Genomic DNA, 18,634 nt, shown 5'->3' on the forward strand with positions numbered 1-18,634 from the left:
AGTCTTCCAATCCATGAACATGGGATGTATTTTTATAGATTCAGGCCTCCTTTAATTTCTTTCAATGATGTTTTGTAGTTTTCAGTGTACGAGTCATGCACTTTGTTTTAAATGTATGACTGGGCATTCTTTTTGATGCTATTGTAAATAGAATTGCTTTTTAAAAATCACTTTTTGGATTGTTGATTGCTAGTGTATGGAAATGTACTAAATGACTTTTATATCTTTATCCTGCAACTTTGCAGAACTTACTAGCTCTAATAGCTAATAGCTAAGTCCTGGTGGCATAGTGGTTAAGAGCTATGGCTGCTAACCGAAAGGTTGGCGGTTCGAATCCACCAGGCACTCCTAGAAAAGTCTGTGGGGCAGTTCTACCCTGTCCTATGGGTCACTATGAGTCAGAATCAACTTGACAGCAATGGGTTTTTTTTTAGGTTTTTCTGTATACAATATCACATGAAAATATAGTTTTACTTCCTCTTTTCCAATGCAGATTCCTTTTATTTATTTATTTATCTTGCCTAATTGCCTGGCTTAAAACCTCCAGTACAACGTTGAATAAAAGTAGTGAGAGTGGATATACTTTTCTTGTTCTGATCTTACAGGTAAAGGATTCTGTGTTTTACCACTGAGTATAATGTTCGCTATAGGTTTTATGTAGATGCTCTTTATTAAGTTGAGAATTTCCCTACTTTTCCTAGTTTGTTGTGTGGTTTTTTTTTTTCCCCATGAAAGTATGTTAAATTTTGTCAAGTTTTCTTATTTCTGTCTGTTGAAACGATCATGTGATTTTTGTCCTTTATTCTATTAATGTGTTGTATTAGTTGATTAATTTTTGGATGTTAAACTGCCCTTACATTCCTGGGATAAATCCCACTTGGTTAGGGTGTTTTTAGCAACTGGACTAAGTTGCTGTGTTTTGTGAGGGATTTTTGGTCTTTTTTTTTTTTTTTTTTTTTTTATTCATAAGGGATATTGGTCTGTAGCTTTCTTGTGATATTTTTGTCTAGTTTTGGTGTATCATAGTAATAGTGGCTTCATAGTATGAGTTGGAAAGTGTTCCTGCCGATTATATTTTTTGGAAGAGTTTGTGAAAGACTGCTATTAGTTTTTCTCTAAATGTTTGGTAGAATTGGCTAGTGAAGCCATCTGTGCCTCGGTTTTGCTTTGTGCGAAGTTTCGATTCCTAATTCAATTTCTTCATTTGTTATAGATCTGTTCAAATTTTTTATTTCTTCTTGAGTCCAGTTATTTCTGTGTTTCTAGGAATTTTCCCGTTTCGTCTAAGTTATTTAATTTGTTGGCATACAATTTGTTCATAGTATTCCCTTATAATTCTTTTTTATTTTTGTAAGGTTGGTAATGATATCCCCTCTTTCGTTCTTGATTTTAGTAACTTGAATCTTTTCTCTTTTTTTCTTCATCAGCCAAGCTGTATAGAGTTGCCAGTTTTGCCAATCTTTTGAAGGAAGAACTTTAGGTTTTGTTGATATTTTCTACTGGTTTTTAATTTTCTATTTATGTATTTCTGCTCTAATCTTCATTATTTCTTCTGCTTGCTTTGGATTAGTTTTTTTTTTTTTTTTTTTTTGTAAGTTTCTTATTTTGCCAGGTTAGGCTATTGATTTGAGAGATTTCTTCTTTTTTTAATATAGGCATTTATAGCCCCAAACTTTCCTCTCAGCACTGCTTTAGCTCTGTCTCATTGATTTGGGGATGTTGTCTTTTATTTTCATTCATTGCAGAGCATTTTATGATTGTCTTTGTGATTTCTTCTGTGACACATTGGTTATTTAGGAATGTGTTGTTTAATTTCCACGTATTTGTAAATTTCCCAACTTTCTTAATGCTATTTACTTTTTATTGTATTCCATTGTGGTTTGAGAACATACTGTATGATTTCTGTCCTTTTGAATTTATTCAGACTTGTTTTCTGGCCTAGCGTATGATTTATCCTGAGTATGTTCAATGTGTGTGCAGTTGAGAATAATCCGTATTCTGCTGTTGTTGGAAGGAGTGTTCTATCAATGTCAGGTCTGGTTTGTTTATGGTGGTGTTGAAGTCTTCTTTTTCCTTGTTGATCTTCAAACTGGATATTCTATCCATTATTGTAAGTGGTGCACTGAAGTCTCCAACTACTGTTATCAAATTGTGCATTTCTCCTATCAGCTTTTCCTTCATCTGTTTTGGACTCTGTTTTTAGATACATATAATTATGTCTTCCTGATGGATTGACTTCTTTGTCAATAAATGCCATTCTTTGTTTCTAGCGACATATTTTGTGTGATAATTAATTTTAAAAGCCTCCCGGGTTATTCTAATGTGCAACCAGGGTGGAGAGTGGCTACTGAAGTAGGATAAGTGGAAGCTGAGAATCCGAATTTTGTTTCTAAAGTTAGCCCACAGCTTTTAAGAGGTAGATTCCAAGAGATAGCCGTGGGATTGTCTGATTCCTGTGACTGGTGTAGAAGCATTGTGGAAACCTTGGTAGAAGGCTTTCTAGAGCAGGGTTTGTGGCGGTTAAAGTACTATGGTCCTGAAACAGCTGCCTTCATGTTATCTCACGACAGACGACAGATGGAATGTTCTCTGGCTCAGCCTGTCACAGAGGCCGGAAGGCAGGCTCCCTCCCTCCCTCTCTGTGCCTGGTTGACACAGACCAACAAGTAATTACACTTAATATTGCTGAATGAAGTCCTCTTTTCCTGTGGATATTATAGCGGTTTAATCCTCACATCATAGACCATTCTCTGATGCTCTTTGCAGGTGTTATATATAATTGAGGAGACAAAATCTGATTTCCAGAGTTCTGCTGTTTCTGTGAATTGTGTGGGGAGGGGCAGATAAGAGGAACAGCTCAGAGACCCTTCCAGAGAGCTTATCAGAAGTAATTGGTGGTTCAGTGGTAGGATTCTCCCTTCCCTGCGGAGACCTGTGTTTGAGTCCCAGCCAATGCACCTCAAGCACACCCACCACCCAATGTCAGTGGTGGTTTGCGTGTTGCAGTGATGCTGAACAGGTTTCAGTGGTGCTTCCAGACTAAGACAGACTAGGAGGAAAGGCCTCGGCACCTATTTCCAAAAATCAGCCCATGAAAAGCCTGTGGATCACAACAGTCTGATCTGCACCTGATCACGGGCATGGTACAAGGCTAGGTGATGTTTTGCTCTCTTGCGCATGGGGTCACCATGAGTCGAGAGCTGACGTAACAGCAGCTAACAACAGCAATCAGAAATGAGTGTGCTCTTCATTCAGTGAAGGTAAACCACATGTGCAAAAATGAGGGTGTTTTAAGAAGAAAAAGCTCAATGTTTGCCAGGGGTAGAGGCTCCAAAAAGTAAAACCTTCTGCTTTTGGCAAAGACGGCCCTCATTGCCCGGCAAGGTGGAAAATGATCTAGAATGAATTCTTCTTTATTCATTTTTATTCAAGCTTTAAAACTGTTTTTGATTCCCATATTCCCTCCCCTAGTGCTTTTTTCCTTTTTCACCCCCGCCCCACTTCTTCAGAGTTGTCCCTTAGGTATCACCTTTCGTGGAGTTGGATGATAGCTGTATTGAAATGATCTTTTTGAAGGTGGAAACGATTCTGTTTTCTCTGAGTCTCTGTTCCCACATCTGTTCTTAATCCCAGGAACTCTGATCCACTGTCAGGAAGTTTTTCCACCAAGCGACGAAAAGCCTCCCAAGGCTAAGTTACCTGACCCACGTTTATTTATTACCTTTTAAGATCCGTTTTCCCCTCAACATTTGTCTCTGAAAGAATCAATTGGGAACGTCTTGGTTTCCTGCTTCTAGATTCGCTGGAATTTTCATTCCAATATATATACACACAAGCACACACTCCTATACTATATATGTGCATTACCAGTAGCCTAAATAAATAACCTGAGAAAAAGTTTTAGTTGTAAGGTTAATTGTTCATCTCAAACTTGCTAGTTTTTTGTCTTGATTTTTATCGTTATTAGTAATGATTTTTTTTAAGAGGCAACGACAGCCGCCTTGGATTTCCTTAAAGTGCCTGTCTTCCTGAGAGCCCAAAGAATATCATAGGTCTGTCTCTCCTCAGCTCCCTCAGGGCTTTTTTTGGAGTGGAGAAGGGATACTTGCTTCACTTACATAGCCTCATACTATCCTTGTGAGTCCATAAAATTTTTCTTCATAAAAAGCAAATCAGATTATGTCACTTCCCTTTAGAAAGATGTCTGCTAGCTGGCGGATAAGTATAGACTCCTGCCTGCCTCTCTCCCAGCCTCACCTTCGCATACACTCAGTGTTCCCGTTGTGCTAACTTTTTCCAGATCTCTGACAAGCCATAACCTGTCACTACTCTGAGCTTTTGTTCAAGCCATTCCTTTTGCCTAGAATGCTCTTCCCTCTCCTTTTTTCACCAGCCACGTTCCTATTTATCTTTTATACCCAACTAAAGAGCTCCCTGACTGAATGAGTCACTCCTTCTTGAGTTCCTCTTACACTCTGGCCATTCCCGGCATACTGATTGAACACTGACTGCTGGGCAGAAGCTATCTGAATGTGATAATAATTGATAACATTAATAACAACAGGTAATACTATGTAATAATACTGTGTAATAATATATAACACTAAATACTATACAATGCTACATTTAATAGTCTAATTCCAAATACTAATAGCTGCCGTATAATATATATGACAAAAACTAATACAATGTTAACCATCATAGCTAATATTATGCTCCAGAGAAACTGGTAAGCAATTATTATATTACTATCTCATTTAATTCCCACAGCAACACTGAGGTAGATACAGTTAATATCATCTCCATTTGCTGATAAGAGATTAAATAACTTACCATGATTCATACAGAGTCCCCGTGGCACAGTGGTTAAGTGTTCTGCTGCTAACCAAAAGGTCAGCAGTTTGAATCCACCAGCCACTCCATGTAAGCCCTATGGGGCAGTTCTGCTCTGTACTGTAGGGTCATATACAGCCCTAAGTGGCGGACCCTGGATTTGAACTCAGGCAGGCTGACATTTGATTTTTTGTTCTTAACCCCTGTAATAAACTGTTGAAAGGCAAATATTTATAAAACCTATATAACTGTTTGGGCCCAAACATAACAACGCTTGTGAGGATGGCACAGGACCGGGTCATTATGAGTCGGAATCGACTCGACGGCATCTAACAGCAACAGGATATAGCATTTAACGCATGTCATTGCAGTTATCTATTTATTGTCTGTTTTTTTCTTATTGGCCAGGAGTTCCTTAGCTAAGGGATTCTTGCTAGCAGAACTTAGGTTTTATTCTCTTTGCAACCCCGTACCTGGTACCATATGTGTGGCATTTGTGAATTAATGTTTGTGGAATGAATAACTGAAAGAGTAAGGCCTGAGACTGTCTAAACATTACATTGGCTTCTACCTCATTTTTCTCGGGGCTAGTCATGCATGTGAAAAAGAGGTGTTTATAGAACCATAAGCCATATTAAGGGAGGGGAGGATATTTTTGAATACCTACTAGGTATCAAGCAGTATGCAAAATCTACTTTATTTTCACATAAACTGTTGCAGTCTATGCTGTCTCTATCCTTTCTTTCACAGATAGGGACACTGAGGCTAAGGGGGGATTAAGTAACGTGGCCAAGCCCTTAGCAATCATGTGGTGGATCTGGGATAGAAACCCAGATGCTTCTGAACCCTAAGCTGACCTCTTAACTCCGAGGCTACAGACCTTCTATTCTAGGTATAAAAAACGGGATGTCTGGGAAGGTGATTTTCTGTCGGAGAGTCTTCTGGAAAATCTGTTTCAACCGGATGCCTTTTTCTTATATTTGTATTCCAGTTAGCTTATGGTGTGTTGCTCTGTCTACTCCTCATTGTGTATCTCTGATGCTGCCAATATGGTATTTCAGGAAGAACTACCACCATGCAATAACTGATTCATAAAACTTGAAGTCCACTCCAGTGGTCATGCGGAGTTGGACTGCTTTGATGAAGAAGGGAAAAAGTGAAGGGCTTTATTGCTCAAACAATAATAAAATTGCAACGCCCTGAATTCCAGGAGTAGATTTGGCTTTCGAGGCTGTTTGTCATCTTCTTTGGGATCGCTATGAGAGGGTCTCCTCTCCCCAGACTTGTTAGAGAATATCACTTTTTAAAAGTCTGTTATTTTTATAAGGCTCTCTTTGCCTTCTTGCCCCCAACCATGAAGTCATTTTTCAGTTTAAAAGAAACCAGTTTGACTTTTTAGAAAATGAGCTAAGCGGGCTGAAAATAGTAGCAATCTTCTGTGCATTACTCTTGGAAGATTTTTTAGCCAGTGATGGCAGGATGCAGGAATTCACATTGCCTGTGTGTGCATGTTGATTCAAATCCTGTTAATTTTATAATTCCGCTTTTGTCTAATTTATGCTTTTGTATAGCACGTATTCTCACACCTTTAAAAAAAAAATTAGAGTGAGCTAAATTGCAGCTAGTTCATAACACATTTCTTATGAGAAATAGGGTTCTTAAAATTCTTTTAAAGAAAAGATACCTGTGACTTTTCTTGATATGAGAAGCAGATTCACACCGCCCTCCTTTCTGCTCCTCATTCCCACATTGTTCCTGCCTCCAGGTCTCTGAACCTGCTGTTCCTTCTTCTTGAAAGAGCTTCACTCCACAGTCCCATCAGCACTGATATTTTGTCCATGACCTTGCTTATCTCCTTTGCATCTTCATTCTTTGCAGGTATGACACAGACAGGGTTTGTGAAGTAATGAGAGTGAAATGAACAACCGAATGAGTAAGACCTCACATTGGTTTGCACCTTAGCTGACTATGGGTTGTCTCAGGTGAGACAGACCTTCCTCCAGGAAGCCTTTTCTGCCTTTAGCCTACACCCCAATTAAGGATTAGATGTTCTGTAGCTCCCCCATCTGAGCACTCACTGCATTGCACATAGAGGCTCCTTTGTCTGTGTCCTTTACTGTTGATTAGGGAGCCTGTCTTCTGCACTATTGAATTGCCACACAGTTGACTCAGAGCCTGACCTGTTTTGTTATTGGCCAAGAACCCTATTTTATATTGTTCATACCTGTTTTGTTATTGCCCCTTTAGCCCCATTTTATATTATACACACTTAAAAGAGTAAACCCTTATAAAGGGGAAAAAACTGGTTAAGAGTTGTAAAGCTCTAAAAGGGCCTTTTTGCTAGGACAACAACCATTTGAATATGAGCCCACAGCTTTTATGTATAAAGCAGGACCATTTGGAAGAAGAGAGAACGTGCTGCAATGGGGAAAGATTATAGAGGTGTGTCGTTTCCTCGTAGATATTCTTCTCCTGGTAACTACTCAGCCTGGGAGGTATGTGAGAGTTAGACTCGATTCAAGGGAGTGATGGTCAGAGTAGGCCCTCCACTGGCTCTAGCCACAGCTTCTGGAGTGGCAGTTGTCTGTGCAGTGGCAACATCGGGAAGAAAGGACTAATGAGGTCCTTTGCTCTGTGGGCCTATGACGTGGGTAGAATCTGCCCAGGTAGGCTCTTCCCATGTTGCTGTTCATTGGACTCCTTTAGTGCTTAATAAGAATGCAGATTCCCCTAGGGCAGAGACCTGGGAATCTGAATTTCTAACAACAACATTCTAACATATTCCTCTTCACGTGGACCACTGGCCACTCTTTGTGAAACTGCCTTAGAGGACAGGAAGTTCAGGAGAAATAACGGTAAGCTGACAGTCTGGTTCAGGGGGTAGCTGTCCTTTGTCAGGGTCCTTAGACAAAGGCAAAAATGCAGCCCCAGGAGGTCACCTCAATGGAGCACCTTCAGGAACGAGGGACGCTTTGCATGGTTCTGTGGTTACTGTAGCCCGGGAAACCGATTCCAGCCAAGAGTGATACCCCGCACCCTGTGCAAATTTAAAAGATAAAAGGAAGAGTCATGGTTTCCTTGACCACAGCAGAATGTTCCCTCCTCTGCAAAGTAATGAAATACACAGATGTTGAAATGAAAGGAGACAGAGATAGATGGAGACTAATAGAGAGCTGGCAACAGTTAAGGACCAACTGAGCATAAATGCAGAGGAATCCTGGGGTGCTCCTGGCCTGAGCACTTCTAGAGAATCACTGCTACAGCTCGGACAGGGCTGGCTGTTTTCCCCCAAGCCATCTGGTGAAAAGTACCAGCTCCTCAGGGAGGAGGCAGTTGATGATCAAAAGGAAAGCAAATGTGAAAAATGTATTTCCTTTGACCCTAGCAATTATACCTTAAGGAGATAATTGTACAAGTGGGAAAAATATTATAAGCATCTGGGTGTACACTGTTTATTGAAAACGCTCCAAATGTCCATCAATAGTGGGGCTTATGGGTACATAGATGGAGTAAAGTTTCCCTTAGCCATTAAAAATGATGACGTGGACCAGTAATTATTGACATGAAAAGACGTCAGATTATATTAAGTGACAAAAGCAGGTTTCAGAGTAGCATGTATTTTATGGGTACATTTAAGCAAAACTATATTCATATTTCTGTTTATTGATTCTGTCAGTGACTATTGAGTAAGACCGTGTGCCAGACACTTTTCTGGGCATTGGTGTAGTTAACAATGAACTAGGCAATACCCCATTGCTACTCGGAAGCGTTGCCCTTGGTGTCTGCTGGGAGCTTGTTAGAAATGCAGAATCCTGGGCCCGCTCCAGACCTCCTCACTCAGAGACTGTAATGAGATTCCCAGGCTGTCCATTTGCCCGCTGTAGTTGGAGAGGTTCTGCTCTGGAAGCAGGTTTACCAGAATGGTCTCCGTGGATTCCCCCAGGTGGGGGCAGTTTGGGGTAATTTTTGCATTCACCTTTGTGTGTTTCTGTATGGGTTGAATTTCTCACGGTGAGCTATGTCTTGTGTTCACAAAAGTAAGGATGGTAATTTTGCAGAAGAGCTAAGGCTCCTGGGAAACGCTGGTGGTGTAGTGGTTAAGTGCTATGGCTGCTAACCAAAAGGTTGGCAGTTCCAATCCATAAAGCGCTCCTTGGAAACTCTATGGGGTAGTTCTGCTCTGTCCTGTAGGGTCGCTGTGAGTTAGAATCGACTCAAGAGCAAAGGGGATTGGTGTTTTGGTTTTTAAGGCTCCTGCTTCAGGTTCTTTGGGCCACCTTGGACACACACTGGCAGGATCCTGGATGGAGAGGAGCAGCCAGTGCTCGTTTGGCCAACCGCAGAGGTCTGGACGAGAGACCCTAGGTGCCTGCAGCCAAGGCTAGAGCTACTGCCTCAGCCTGAGAGATGCAGCAAGTCTGATTAGCTGAGTTATGGCTGTTCCCACTGAACAGAGAGGCTTCTGACATTGCAGCCTCTGTCCAACTCTTCTGTGTGATTGCTAGTGGAAGCAGTGGTAATAGTACCAGTTGCTGTCAAGTTGACTCTGACTTGTGGCGATGACCCCATGTGTGTCAGATCAGAGTAGAACTGTGCTCCATAGGGTTTTCTATGGCTGTGACCTTTCAGAAGTAGATCACTAGGCTTTTCTTCCAAGTCATCTCTGGATAGACTGGAACCTCTGACCTTTCGGTTAGCAATCGAGCATGTTAACCATTTGCACCACCCACTGACTCCTTGTTTCCATCCTTACTGGTAAAATAAAGAGTTGGCAACTGTGTTAGCCCTTCTGCCCTCCCCTTTATTTGTTCATATTTTATTTTACTGGTCTGTGAAATCCAGAGCCCCAACAGCCAGGCTTTAAGGAGGGAGGACTCAGATCAGGAAATCAGCCCAACCTCCTGGGGAGCTCCAGTCCCCTCTTGCTGCCAGTGAAAGCTGTCACTTTGAAAAGTTCATGGAGCAAATCTTGAAAAGTGAGGGATTCCAGTATTTTACGGACTAGAATCTCCTGTCAACCTTCGTCAGGGTGGCTTTAAAGACACTGCAGAGCCTGACTTCTACCTTCTGCCAAGGGCTGCTGAGGTCTGTGTGGAAATCTCCCCTCCGTGGAAATGGTAGGGGAGCGATAATCAGGCTTTGTCCAGGTCCCCCTAGAGCCCCGCCGCGGGTCCTGCGAGCAGGGAGCAGCCAACAGCTGTCAGCACCAGCTTTTCTCTGTACAGCTGCCAGACTACAGGCTGCCTGTGATCCACCTTGGAGGCTGCCTTAGCAGGCGTCGGATGGTGCAGATGTAAGTCCTAACAGGACAGGCTGCCTGTGACGAAAACACCAACTGAGCATTGCCGACAAGGCAAGAAGCCTCATTAGTCATTCCTGAAGAGGGTGCAGGGGCAGGACCAAAAGACCTGGATAATTGAATGATAGGTAATTCGTTTATAATTGCTCATATCCTTACTCTCTCTTCTCTTTCTGTGTTTCATAAAGTCTAGTTTTTTGGAGCAGGCCTGAGCCTTAGAGAAATCTAAGGAGGCAGTAGGAGAGATGAATCAAGAGCAAGGTTTGAGCCTTGACTCGGTTTATTAGAAGTGTCAAATTATTTCACTTCTGGACCTCAGTTTTCTTATCTGTAAAATGGGTTTTGTGAGGCATGAATAAGATGATAATCTGTGAAGCATACAGCACAATGCTTCGCCCATTCTAAGCATTCAGTAAGTGTGAGTTGTTATTATCCGGTCCCACCCCTTCATTTTGTAGGTTTATTTGTATATTTGGCAAATGTTTATTGAGCACCTGTTGAAGGCACTGGACAGGGCAGCTTTGTCAAAAGTGGTGAATTAAAGTATTCAAACAAGCATAAGTTCTGCATTGGAGGAGACAGCAGTCAAACAGCACAACACAAAGCCTGTAGCATCAGGTGGTGATCTGTCCTGTGAAGAAAATCACGGTAAGGGCTAGAGGGACTGAGGGTGGATGTCAAGGGTCCTATGGTAGACTTTGCAATGGTCAAAGAGACCTCAGTAAAAAGGAGGAGTGAGCCAAGCTGATCTCTGGGAGGGAGGCATCCCAGGCAGAGGGAACAGCAGAGTGCAAAGCCCTGAGGTGGGAATATGCCTGCTAGGCTCCAGGAGGAACATGGAGGCGGCATAGCTACAGTGCGGAGAGCTGTTAGACATGACCTTGGACAGTATCCAGGGACTGCATGATGGCGTGATGGGGACGTTAGCTTAATGGTGGTTTTCTATCTCTCATTCCTTCCACACTGATTAATTGGAATTCTTTGTAAGAAAGAGCTTTCCCTTCTCCCCCATTTATTTATTTATTCAGCAATTTTTGGGATCAGTGTGAGCTCATGGGTATTTATTTTATTCTCTGGGTGACACTTTAGTATTGTTACTGATTTTGACGTTCGAGTTGTTTAGATTTGGCCTTTGGAGGCCCCTTCAGGTTGACTCCTGTGTCCTTGTGACACTCTCATCGTTTTTTGAGCACTTCTTTACTTTCTGTCAACACTTGATATTGAAGGTTCATCTTGTATTTCCCCCGTGGAATCAACCACTTCTCCAAGGAGCTCTGGTCCCTATTATTGAAGGATAATATTTAGAAACCAGGATCTGGGCACTAGGTGTGCTCTGTGCTATTGGAGTCTATTGCTTCCAGTCCCTCTTAGTAGGCAGAGCTAAGAAATATATGTGTTCACCAACCATGCATATACACACATCTCTATTTATTTTTGTATTTATCTCTTTATATATTTCACTTTTTTATTGTTGTAAAAATACACATATAACACAGATTTGCCAATTCAACATTTTTTACATGTACAATTCAGTGATACTGATTACATTAATTGCGGTGTGCACCCGTCACCAGTATCTGTTGCCAGGTTTTCCATCACCATAAACAGATACTTGATATTTCCTAAACCCTTTCCCTGTCCCTCCCACCCCTGGTAACCGCTAATAAACTTTGGTCTCTATACATTTACCTATTCTAGATATTTCATCTCCGTGGGATCATGCAATATTTGTCTTTCGTATCTTGTATATATTTTGTAAAAATCCTTGAGTTCATACTGATGCTTTCAACTGTAATGCAAAACCTCAGGGATTATTTTAGCCTTTCCACTATGCTTATTTTTAACTTCTTTTTCTGAGCGTGAGAAACCCCCCTCTTATTATCTACAGTGTATTCATTTATACTTAATTGTTCAACCGGAGTGCATACTTCAGGCAGTTTCAGAAAAGCTAATCCATACTCCTGTGAGAAAGGAGTTTAACTAGAGTAGGGTATTCACATAGTTTTTTTTTTTCTTTCTTTTTTTTAAGGCTCACGGAATTCAGCCAAAACAATGTTTTCCAAAGTTACTGTTCTTCTTTTCTTCCCCACCTCCTTCGGTGTGGTGTTGTTATTCATTGGTAATACCAAAAAACAAACAAACAAAAAAACCAAACCCGTGTGGTAGAGTTGATTCTGACTCATAGCGACCCTATACAGTCAGGTTCATTTGTTACTGTTTATATTCTGTTTGAGCCCCGCCTCACCCATTGCTTATTTTGAAGGTATGCAAAATAGTATCACGGTTCTAATGGGCCAGAGCTATATAAAAAGATCTACTTAGACCAGTAGAAACTAGAGGAACCGCTGAGACTATTGCCCTGAGATGCCCTTTGAATTTGGAACCAAAGCCACTCTCAGAGATCACCTTTCAGCCAAATAACAGATTGGCTCATAAAATAAACAATATCACCATGAGTACGGGGCTGTTTTAGATAATAATCTGTATGAGACCAAGCAGTCAACATTTACCCTAAAGTGAAGCTGAGAAGGGTCAGGGCGACAGGCAGGCTAGATTAATGGAAACAGAAAAACCAGAGTGGAAATACTGAGAATGCTGATACATTGTGAAAAATGTAACCAATGTCACTGAACAATACCTGTAGTAATTGTTAAATGGTAACCTCATTTATTGTGTAAACTTTTACTAAAAACACAGTAAAATATTACCAAAAAAAAAAAAAAAGATCTGCTTAGAAGCAGGCACCCTCCTCATCTCTTAAAAAACCAAACCAAACCCGTTACCATTGATTCCCACTCATAGTGACCCTTTAGGATAGGTAGAACTGTCCCATAGAGTTTCCAAGGAGCAGCTGGTGGATTTGAACTGCCGACATTTTGGCTAGCAGCTGAACTCCTAGCCAGTGCACCACCGGGGCTCCTCTCATCTCTACTACCTCCTTTTTATTTACCTGTTATTTCTGCCCCTTTCCCACGCACTCCCATAGGAAACCCTCTTCCTGTGCTTCTTTTGCACAAATCAGCCAAAACATTTCTATTTTCTTATGTCCACTTTTCTTCCACGAAGATTACTTTCCTTTTGTCACTTAACAGTATATCCTGGAAATCACATCATATTGTTCACAGAGATCTTCTGTAATGAGCATTTTTGACTTTGGTAATGAGAAAAAAATTTTGGAACCCAAGGATCCATTTAAATACTATATATAAACCTAGCAGTAGTGACGATGATGATAACTAGCGTAAGTGTTACTGTTAATTGAGCATCTGCTGTGCGGCTTGCTCTCTACTAAGCCTTTTATACAGATTCTCTCTCTGAATCCTTACGAGAGCCCTATCAGGTAGGTCAGATGTTCCCTCTCATTTACTAATGAGGAAACTGAGCCTCAGCAATGTTTAGGAACCTGTCCAAGGTCATAAAAGTAGAGCCAGGATTTGAACCTAGAACTCTCTCTCCCAAGTTTTGCTTTGTGAAGAGCACACTAGCACCATGGTAGAAGTTCCAAGATGAAACAAAGCCACCCGAGTGTTTTAAACCTAGGCATGTCCCAGGCTTTAAAACCCTGTTGATTGTGAGCTGGCTGCTGCCAGAGCTCACATGTTTCAGATGGCGGGGACATGGAGATAATTTACTGCCTGTTTGTTCCACAGTAATGGCCCATCCTTCTTGGAGGGCCATGGGTCCTGCCTCTGAGACAAAAGACAAGAGGGATGCTAGGTAGGGCCTGCTACCAGGGCTGCTGCAATAGATCTGATCTTACAGCTCGTAATCGCAAGCCAGAGCAGCCAGTGCTGTTAACAGGAAAGTTCATTACCCCACAGGGCGGTTTGGTTAGCAAGACGCTAAATCAAGCCAGAATTACAGCAGTTTCTTTTCAAACTGTTTGTACAGCCAGAGCGGAAGAATTTCTTTGGAGCAGGAGTCTGGCTTCTGTTGGGAGAAGTGACAGCCTTTGGCAGGGAGGCAGTGTAGTCAAGTTGGTTGAAAGCTGGCTTCTGGAGTCTGAGTGTCCGGGACTACATCCCTGAGCCGGATTTTCTGTCAGTGGGGCCTTGGGCAAGTCACTTCACCCCTCAAATCACATCTGTGAAGTGAGGGTAAGAACAGCACCCATTCCCTCTGAGGCACCCCAGAAGAAAGGCCTGATAGTCTCCTTCCAAAAATCAGCCAGTGAAGACCCCGTGGGTCACACTTGTTCGAGCCACAAAGGATCATGGGGGTGGCGCAGGACTGGGCAGCATTCCATTCTGTCGTGTGTGGGATCGCCGTGAGTCAGGGGCAGACTCGACAGCAGCTAGCAATAACAACAACAACAACAACACAGTTACTTTGACGGTCACAGAATGACTTTTGGTTGGCTCTTTGGCACCTTAAGAAGCAAGCTATGTCCATGATCCATCTACCCAGGCACTCACCTGCTCACTCCTTTGTTCAGCATGTTTTGATCCAGCCCCCCTGTGGTTCACAGTCTGTGCTTCACCTCTTTGGAACTTTTGAAGCAGGAGAATTAGCTACTCCCTAGAGGATGGTGTCTGTCCGCTCTGCCTGAATATTGGGGGCGGGGAGTGGTGGCAAGAAACCTTTAGGGATTTCAGAGTAAATCAGAAAGGACTCATTTGCACCCTCTGCTAGTGAAGTGGTATCCCCTGGCCTGAGAGCTCTGATTTCCAGATGGCTTGCTCATCATCTTGTTTTTCCTCCTGCAGCCAAGGCGAAATCGAAATGCGGGCCGACGTTCTTCCCCTGCGCCAGCGGCATCCACTGCATCATCGGCCGCTTCCGGTGTAACGGGTTTGAGGACTGTCCTGACGGCAGCGACGAAGAGAACTGCAGTAAGTGTGGAGCATGCGGAGCCTGGGGTCCTTCTTCTTTCTCTACAGGCCACTCTCATCCTTGGGTTTCTCACACGCCTCTGCTCAGGCATTCTCTCTTCTTACCCAGATTCCGTTCTCTGTCACTCTTTTCTGGTGTAAATGTATAAATGCTCACCTACCATTTGTTAGGAACTTCCTGGGCCCAGGGCTTGCTTTATTTTCAGTTCTCATAATAGCCACGCAAATGCACGTGTTAGTAGGTGTTATCATCCCCAGTTAGTAGGTAAGGAAACTCAAGTGCAGAGAGGTAATTTAACTCATCCTGGTTCCACAGAATGTAACAGAGCCAATTCTAGGCCCATTCAGACTTTCATCTACTTGGCTCTCTGACCCCAGACCTCTATGTGCTTGCTTGTTTTCCTTCTTATTTAGGGTTCTCTTAAAAAAAAAAAAAAAAAAAAGCGTTTATAAATGAATCATGCATATGCTATAAAAATACAAAGCTAAATTCCTCCTTGATCAGGACCACCCCCATTCATACGTCCTGCTGTGCAGTATTCCATGGAGTCACTGAGTAGTGCAACACACTTTACTGCTAACCCAAAGGTTGGAGGTTCGAGTCTACCTAGAGGTGCCTTGGAAGGAAGCCCTGCAATCTACTTCCAAAAAAATCAGTCATTGAAGATCCTGTGGAGTGCATTTCTACTCTGACGTACATGGGGTTGCTGTGAGTCAAAGCAGACTGGATGGGAACTGGCTTTGTGGTAGTCCGTGGTATGCAGGCACACAGACCTCCGTTAAGTTCATTCTGCCTCGCCCTGCCTCTCTTGGTGTTGGGCTTAATGACTGTTTGTTTGGACACTTGCTGCCCCTTCCTTCCTAGCATCCCTGTGTCCAGAACAATCTCACACAAAAGCAGCCTCAGGGACCTTCAAGTGTCCCTTCCACACCTTTAATAGTGTCCAGCTCTCCCATCAAGTTGCTGGGTGCTTTGGTCACCCTTGTCACTATTTCTTTTTCTTTCTTTTCCCCCTAAATGTTTAGAATACTTGAATCTATAGTCAGCTCTGAACAACTTCACGTGTTTATTTTCTGTGCTTATGTATTTTCATAACATCTTTCCTCTTAATTATTGTAAAAAGCTTGAAAAATAGAGAAAAGTATAAAGAGGGAAACAAAACTGCTGATAATCCCACAAGCTAGAATAAAACACTGTTAAATATTCAGGCTATTTCATGCCAGTCTTTCTTTGTACATGTACCTCCTCTAATGCACCTAAATGAGATGTCCCCTTAATTGTCACCATTTTCCATGTTATTTATTTTTCTCCCCAAATGTAAGTTTTAATGCCTTCAGTGATTGTTTGGATGGGTTGATATCCCCTGGCCTGTTGGTTCTATTTTAAGTCTCTGAGTAGGAGAGTCACCGTCTTTTGTGTATTTATGCCTTCCCAGGGAGCAGGGATTGCTGTATCCTCCCAATAGGAACACAGGGAGTTTACACCTCTCCCATGTCCCTTCTCCTGTGGCATTATTTCATCCTCTGGGTCCCAGATGGCAGAAATACGGCATAGCTCCCAGATGGTTGTATGGTTAGTAGAGCAGCGGAAGCCTACCTTAGCAGAGCAAATGGATGCATTTCACTAACAGGGTAGGGGTGTGATTGAGAGAAATGACTCTGAAGCCAGAAAGTCTGGACTTAGATTTGTGCTCTGTCCTAAGGAAGCATGAGTTGGCCGTGCTGCTTAATCTCCTTGCCAGGTGGTTTCCTTGTCTTTAAAATGGGGATGCTGGTAACCTGCTTCCCAGGGTTGTTGTGAGGATTAGATGAGATACTGTCAGTAAAGTCCTTAACATAGTGGCTGGCACAGAGTAATTGATTTGAAGAAACAGTAATGGCTTAACACAAAACTGAATGATTAAGGGGAAGACCACATTTTCTAGGATTTCTCCTTTGGCTTTGGATGTCCAAGGACATACTTTTATATTTCATTTAGTCCTTTAACAAGTGTGTATCACCTTGACCTCAGCTTCCAACTGTTCACGAGGATCTTACAACCTAAGTGGGGAAATTTTATATATGTATGTGTGTATGTATATGCACACACACATATATATCTGTATTCACCCATACATATAAAAGAATAATCCAGTGGCAATAAAAACCAAGTGTGATGCATTATGCTATGTACATTCTAAATGATTCTGTCATCCTGGGTACTCCCTGCCATAATTAAAGACCCTACAGGATTTAAATGTGTGGATATTGGCCCTTAGTTGTCTAAAATGAGTAAATTATGAGCAATCCAAGTTTACATCAGGGGGCATTAAGCCAGCATTTTCTCTATGTACCATTTGAAAATAGTGATTCTAACTCATTAATCTGAAAGCTGGCAAATAAAAGGAAAGAATCAAGCATTTATCCTCCCTTTTTCTATAGAACTGTCTCTCAAAGGAATCAAATATTCAACTTGGGAAAGCTCTTTTCCGTAGAAGAATACCAGCTCATTGAAGAATGATAGAATTAGAATATCGCCATTTTGTGGTTTTTTTTTTTGATGAAGACGTGGATCTAGGTAATGATCCTCAGTGACTGCTAAAACCATCAGGTGAAAATTTGATGAGGAGCTTTGTCACGGATGGATCAGGCGGACAGCTCCTGGACTCACCCGTCGACCTTTTCATAGTTGACTTAGAATCAATATTGTACCATTTCAAGTGCAATGTAGAAACCTTATCACTCAGTAGATCTCTTTACATTACAGTTGTCTTATGTGTTACATCCTGTATACATTAAAAAAGCCCACAAGACAACTTTTACTTTAAACTTTCAAATGTATTTTAAAGAACTCCAGAGGAGAAGGATAAATTATAATTACCCATTTCTGCTGCTCTCCCTTTATTCCTAATACTACAGGTCTCCTAGTTATCATTTCCCTTCTGCTTGAAGAACTTCCTTTAGCAAGTCTCTTAAAGCAGGTCTGCTGCTAACAAATTCTCTTAGTTTTCCTTCATCTGAGAATGGTTTTATTTTCTTTTCTTTTATTGAACTTCAGATGAAGGTTTACAGAATGAACAAGTTCTCATCAAACCGTACACACATTATTATATGACTTTGGTTAACAACCCCACGACATGTCCACACTCTCCCTTCTCAACCCTGGGTTCACTATTACCAGCTTTCTTGTTCTCTCCTACCTTCCAGTCCCTGCCCCAGGGCTGGTGTGCCCCTTTAGTCTTGTTTTGATCCGTGGGCCTGTTCAATCTTTGGCTGAAGGGTGAACCTCAGGAGTGACCTCATTACTGAGCTAAAAAGGTGTCCGGGGACCATACCCTCAGGGTTTCTGCAGTCTCCGTCAGGCCAGCAAGACTGGTCTTTCTTTTTGAGTTAGAATTTGGTTCTACATTTTTAACCAGCTCTCACCGGCACCCCCTGTTGTGATCCCTGCCAGAGCAGTCAGTGGTGGTAGCTGGGCACCATCTAGCTGTACTGGACGCAGTCTGCTGGAGGCTGTGGTAGATGTGGTCCATTAGTCCTTTGGACTAATCTTTTCCTTGTGTCTTTAGTTTTCTTCATTTTTCCTTGCTCCCTGCAGTGGGTTTGGTTGGTTTTCCCAAGAAGTGAGACCAGTGGAATATCCTGGATGGCCACTCACAGGCTTTTAAAACCCCAGGCGCTACTCACCAAG

At 42.1% G+C, this 18,634-nt stretch overlaps 1 protein-coding gene across 3 annotated transcripts in view; it reads left to right on the plus strand.

Annotated features, from left to right (window-relative positions):
• Positions 1-18,634, plus strand: part of LDLRAD3 (low density lipoprotein receptor class A domain containing 3) — a 300,845-nt gene that overhangs the window by 118,338 nt on the left and 163,873 nt on the right. For all 3 annotated transcript variants that reach the window (XM_049889421.1, XM_049889422.1, XM_049889423.1), the window contains exon 3: positions 14,839-14,964. In XM_049889421.1, coding sequence (XP_049745378.1) covers positions 14,839-14,964 — 126 coding nt within the window. The remainder of the gene's footprint in view (positions 1-14,838; positions 14,965-18,634) is intronic.

Source organism: Elephas maximus, chromosome 7, assembly GCF_024166365.1.
Source record: "Elephas maximus indicus isolate mEleMax1 chromosome 7, mEleMax1 primary haplotype, whole genome shotgun sequence".
Taxonomy (NCBI): Eukaryota; Metazoa; Chordata; class Mammalia; order Proboscidea; family Elephantidae; genus Elephas; species Elephas maximus.